A 6,000-nucleotide genomic window follows, 5' to 3' on the forward strand; every position below is an offset into this window, starting at 1 on the left:
CACCCCACATGCTGAGTGACAGTAAAGATTTTGTTTTCTGTATGAAAAAAAAAAGTTCAAAGACCTTTTAGTCCATAAAGGATACCAGTGTTTGAAGTCTTCAGGCCCAAATTAGAAAGGAGAATAAGAAAAGGAAAAGTATTAGGGTATATTTTAAGGTTTCTTATTACTACCAAGGGGAGGGGTAGTCAAGGTAAAGCGCCAAGGTTAGACTATGGACTCCGGGGAAACAAACTGAGGGTTCTAGAGGGGAAAGGGGTGGGGGAATGGGTTAGCCTGGTGATGGGTATTAAGGAGGGCACGTATTGCATGGAGCACTGGGTCTTATACGCAAACAATGAATCACGGAACACTACATCAAAAACTAATGATGTACTGTATGGTGACTAACATAACATAATAAAAAAATTTTTAAAAAAGAGTGCCAAGCTTAAAACAAAAACAGCATGTAGAAATCGGGAGCTGCTTGTTTAAAAAAAATAAAGACCAAAAACTCTTCAAGCAACAGTCTCCTTTGTCTTATCAGATAGAATGCTGCACTATCCAAAGAAAAAAGGGCAGGTCCCCCCAACCCATCCCTGACTTTTCAACCTTTTCAAGACCTTGATCAGTTTCCACTAAAATACTTCATTTTCAGTCATATTCATAAGCATTCTTTTGTAGAGGTTTTTAACCCATTTTTGTGCCAAGGATCCCTTTGTCAGTCTGGTAAAGCCTACTGAGCCCTTCTCAGAAAAATGGTTTAAATGCATAAAATAAAATTCAAAGGATTACAAGTGAAAATAATTATACTTAGTTATCAAGACAGTTTTAAGTTAAGACACAATAATATATGCAGTTCTGTATTAATGCAGCAAGTAGCAAATCTAGCAGCAGTTCTATCTGTTGCCTATATTCCTAATTGAGTGAAATGCTAAATTTCAGTCTGACTATAGTGAAAATAGACATTCATTTTTCTTCCCAATCCAAGTTCATGGATTTCCTGAATTCCATCTGAAGACCCCAAAAACTGTTGGCTGGGAGAGCCAATAAAAATACATTTGGCAAAGCATCAAATTAAAAATAAAGCCTTGCAAAATGTATTATCCATTCCACTGTGAGGTGAGGGGAACTGAGAGTAAGCAATATTTTTCCAAAAAACCATGATGGGCCATTAGCATGAGGGCTGCATGCTTCAAATTGAATCCAGAAAGGGATTCAGCTCCCCTCGTGCAAGTTACAAAAAAACTGAAGCTTTGAGGAACTGACAGCACCACTGGAATCTGCCCTGAAGTGGGGAAACAGTGACCCAGCAGCGCCATGATCCAGCTCAACTGTGAACTTGAACAAATCTCCTTCCTTCCGGAGCCTCAGTTTCTTCTTCATCAGTGACATAAAAGGGCTAAAGGTATACCAGGACCTCTTAGGCCCCTTCCAGTTCCAAAATCCTATCCAGATTATCTCTTCCTTATGCTAGCTTTTCCAGCCTATTGAGCTTAACTGCAGAATAATAATGCCTTTCTTAAGTTTGAAACAGAAAGTTTTACCAAATTTGAATGCCTTCACATATAACCCAACACCAATGAGCCAAATATATGCGTACCATGACAACTTTTTTTAAAAAGCCTGTTTTGCACATACCTACTTCAAAAGAAGTAATCACAGCATTGGTCTTTTCTGCTATGTAAAGACAGTTCCCATTAGAATCCTAACACCATCACCTTAAGAGTATTCAAAACCAACAAACAGCATGTTAACTGCATCTTCCCTATTTGAACCAAGGAACAGTATTACAGGGTATAGACCAGGAAGGGCCCTTAAAGATGACCTAATCCAATCATATTTCATTATGGCTGAAGAAGCAGAGACAGGGTGAGAGACTAAGCCAAAGTCACAAAGCTAGTTGAAAGCAGAGATTCAATCCGGGTCTCCCGACTGTTCCTTTATGCCCTCCCCACTACACTGAACTGCCTCTCAAATCCAGACACATTGCCCCAACTTTAACACGTCGGCCAGCTTTAAAATGAATAGCAAGAATGACCTGACAGACCAGTCATTTTCTCTGCCTTGAATTATGTAATGGGCACAAGGAAGGGTTGTGGCAGGATACATTCACTGGTTGGAATCCAGAAATAATGAAATTCCACTAATCCACTGAGAAGGTGATGACCCTATTAACATCCTAACTACCTGGCAATTCCCTTAATATTGTGTAATACGTGAAAAGACACCTGTTCGCATGTGGATACAGATATAATACATATATCCATATCCATGTGTGTGTCTATATACGATTACATACGTGTGCATAGTTCCTCAGTCTGCTCCCCAGGATTTCTCACTAACATTTTACTATGAAATTTAGAAGAGAGAGAAAAAAAAAGAAGAAATTTAGAAGAGAACGGTAGTTACACAAGAGTTAAAAAAAAAAAAGCAAAAGCTTGTATCAGTATTGGTCATTTTTAGATGTCGAGATTAATTTTATCAATAAAACCTACTAGAAATCCTCTATCAATATTTATGACCCAGATGACCAGATATGCAAAGCTGATATTAATTATTGACTGTTGTTGTCGTTTTAAGGGGGAGGGCACTGTCTCAAGTCCTGAGGGTAGGATACAGATTAATAAGAGTCTCTTTCAAGCCTACCTGTTACTCACTGTTTCCCCAGCATTCTTCATTGTGTTCCATATTTCTAGAGAGTCAGAAATCTACCCTCAAAAAAAAAACAAACAAACCACAATTCTTCTCAACTGTTCAATAACCTGACCAGTATCTTCTCAGCAGTCTGATGTCAACTCACATTTCACTTCCTCAGAGAGACCTGCCTTGACCGCCTAGCTAAAGAAAGCAATACCTACCTAGCGCAGACATTCCCTAAGTTAACCCACCTTCCGTTGAGAGCCTGGCAACACCTGACATACGGCCATGTATTATTCATTTGTTTACATGTTTCTGTCTGCTGGTGACAGCCACTCCACGCTAAATGGAAAGCTCCTCACTCACTGCTGGATCCTCAATGCCTAAGCAGTGCTGGCCCATATCAGGTACTCAAATAACTGCTTCGTGTCTGGTCCCAAATAGTAAAGTGCCAACTATGTCATACTTACTGTCTCCCGGAAAACCATCAGTCCAGGACAAAGCACACGCAGTGGGCAATGCATTTACATAGCCTACTTTAGAGTGAGCCTATGATGCCAGGGCAATCCTGGGTCTGAATCCTTTCCACCACTCTGGAACGCCCTGCACTTGCAGCTATAAACACAAAACCTCTCCAAGGCCCACTCGGACACTGCTTTTCTGAAACATCTCAACAATGATTTCCTCAAAAGGAAATAACGAAATAAAGCTCTGGTGTAAGTTAATCCTTCGTGTCAGGTTCACAAAGTACGCTAAACATACTTTGAAGCCAGACACACAAAACCAAACTCCACAAAATTAGGTTGGGCTGAGGTTATGTAAGACAAGCTAACCTCGGGCTTTTCCCTGTCATTCCACTCTCCTGCCACTGAACCCGGACATCTGTCTTTTCGGCGCATTTAAGATGCAAGTGGGAAAAACCGCTTATCTGCAAACTTCAAAATAGGTAATGAGATTTCCAATAATGCTCCACTTAGTACTGCAGCAACAACGTGAGGAGGACTAGACAAATTCCAGCTGTACTGGGGAAGCTTCCCTTAAAAATTCTTCTCTTTTAAAATTATTTTTAAGTCGGCACTTACTTCAACGTATTCAGTTATCAAAACACGTTTTTCAGAGTTCCCTAAGTTGCTCCCTACCCATGGCTCCTCATTTGTGGGCTAAGCCTACCTATCAGCACCGATGACGGTCAGAATACAGGTCTTTCAACAGAGGACAAAAGCACGGGTTCCCAGGAGTGACACATCCGAAGAAGAAAATAATCCTTTCTTCTCCAGATACTAAATCCAAGTTGCTCCCTCTCCCGAGTTTCCTGCATTTCCCTCCTCCCCATTCTGCTCCCCTTTCACTGCCCACTTTATCCTGCTTTAATCCTGCGAAGCCTCTCTCCCGGCTTATTAAGGGTAAACAATAGAAATGTCACAGGGAAGCTCAAGAAGTAGATGAAGTCTCTAATTGCTGCTGTTTAACGATTGTAGATAATTACTATCTTCAAAATGTGGTTTTCACAAGCGGGGAGGGAGCCGAGGCGGCCGAGCTCCCCGCCGCCCGGAGGACAGCAGCGAGGCCGCGGCCCGGGACGGTGGGGATGCGGCCCCGCGCGCCCCGGGAGCCCGGGGAGGCTCAGCCGTGTCCCTGCCCCCTCCAGGACACTCCCGCCTGGGGGAGCCGAGGGCCGGCCTGCCCGCCCGGGTCACAGACAGTTCACTGCCCCCGGGCTGCGGCTACCCGCGGCGGTCACCATAACAATATGCAAAGCGCTGCCCGTGGACGCCCACCGCGCAGATCCCACTGCCCGCGGCGGCCAAGCCCGCAGCGCCGCGCTCGGAGTTCCGGGAGCCGGGATCACAGTCCACCCGGCAGAGGGTCCCCGGGGACCGTGGACCCCACCGGCCTTTCAGCTTCGCCAACTGGGGAGTCTCCCCCGACACCGCGAGGTGCCTACGACGGTGGCGCCTCGGCCCCGGCCCTTACCCGCCCTCCCTGACCCAGGGCGCGCGAGGAAGTCGAGCAAGGGTCCACTCCCCTCCCTCCCGGTATGGACGAGGACTCGGTCCCCCAGCGCAGCTCCCCGCGGGGCGCGGGGTCGCCACAGTCTCTGCCTCTCCGGGGCCGGCCCCACTCCGCCACTTCCTCGGCCGCGGTCCTCCGCGGGGAGAGCGCATCTCGGCGGTCTCTGCAGCGCCCCGCGCGCGCTGACAGGGGGCACCGCTCCCCGGGCGCTTGCCGGCCCGGCCCCCGAGCCGCCCCCGCCGCCCTAGGCGCCCCAGCGTTCCCTTGAGAGCGTCCGAGACACCCCGCTGGCCCCGCTCGGGGATGCGGGCGCCCTGCGGCCACCCAGCCCGGAGCACTAGCCGCCCGCCGTCAGGCTCCCGGGGTCGGAGATCTCGGGACTCACCCCAGTACCACCAGCTCCCCGTATTTCACTGGCTCCTTATTGGGGGTGCAGTGCTCCTCCTGGCCGGGGGAAAACATGGAGCCCCGATCGGCCGCCGCCGCCGCCTCCTCCGCCGCGATCCCCGCTGAGTCCGCGCCGCCGCTACAATCCCATCCTGAGAAGGGGGTGAGCGCGCCGGGGAAGGGCACGGCGGCGAAGGGGGCGCGGGGCGGCCAGTCCCGCGGCTGCTCCGTCGTGGCTGTGCGGCTGCCCCGCCGGGCTCCCGGGAGCTCCGTGCGCCGCTGCCGCTCCGAGCCGGACTCGGCAACAAATGGGACCGGGCAGCAGGCAGACCTGCCCGCGCCGAGCGCCGCCGCTGCTACCGCTGCCGCTGGAACCTCGCGGAGGGAAGGAGGGAGGGAGAAAGCCAGCGCGGGAGGGGCGGGGGCAGCGAGCGGGGGAGGGGCGGGGGCAGGACCGCGGAGCCGCCCCTCTGGCGCGCGGGCAGGTGGGAGCCCGCCGGCCCTCCGCCCAAAGCCCCGCAGGCCCCCGCCCGCCCGGCGCCCCCTCCCCCTGGCGCGTGGGGCCGCCCGCGCCCCCTCCCCGCCCCCCTTGGGCCCCGCGGTGGAACGGCCCCCGTGTTATGTAAACATAGAGTAAAAGGGAAAGGAAGTTCTTAAAGGAGCAGTTCTATTTTTTTTTTTCCTCTCGCTTCCTTCCCCAAACTTAAGACACGGGGTTCTCAGCTCTTGCAGCCCAGTTCTCTAGCAGCTGAAGGCTGCACTGGATCCCGGAAACGCAACAGTCAAGGTTCCCAAGTCTAGCCTAGCAGTCCCCCGTTCCGTTAGATGTAAAAGAAGAACTTCCTCTCGGGGTTAGAGAGCATGTGCTTTCCCGGTGTCACTGTAGAGCGGCATACATCTGGAGCTGCACTCACGCACCTGGGTACCTCCTCTTCCAAAACCAAGTCTTTCAAAGCTTGAAGACATTTAGAAATTTGCAGG

The 6,000-nt window shown here is 50.2% G+C and overlaps 1 protein-coding gene across 1 annotated transcript in view; it reads right to left on the bottom strand.

Moving 5' to 3' along the window:
- The window catches only part of PELI2 (pellino E3 ubiquitin protein ligase family member 2), a 207,351-nt gene extending 201,972 nt beyond the window's left edge, over positions 1 to 5,379 (bottom strand). The window contains exon 1 of the mRNA XM_028111992.2: positions 5,018 to 5,379. Coding sequence (XP_027967793.1) covers positions 5,018 to 5,094 — 77 coding nt within the window. The 5' untranslated portion in view covers positions 5,095 to 5,379. The remainder of the gene's footprint in view (positions 1 to 5,017) is intronic.
- Between the last annotated feature and the right edge of the window lie 621 nt (positions 5,380 to 6,000).

The sequence above is a fragment of the Eumetopias jubatus genome, unplaced genomic scaffold (assembly GCF_037043125.1).
Source record: "Eumetopias jubatus isolate StellerSeaLion01/CBP00866 unplaced genomic scaffold, mEumJub1_p1.0 scaffold_7, whole genome shotgun sequence".
In the NCBI taxonomy this organism is placed as follows: domain Eukaryota; kingdom Metazoa; phylum Chordata; class Mammalia; order Carnivora; family Otariidae; genus Eumetopias; species Eumetopias jubatus.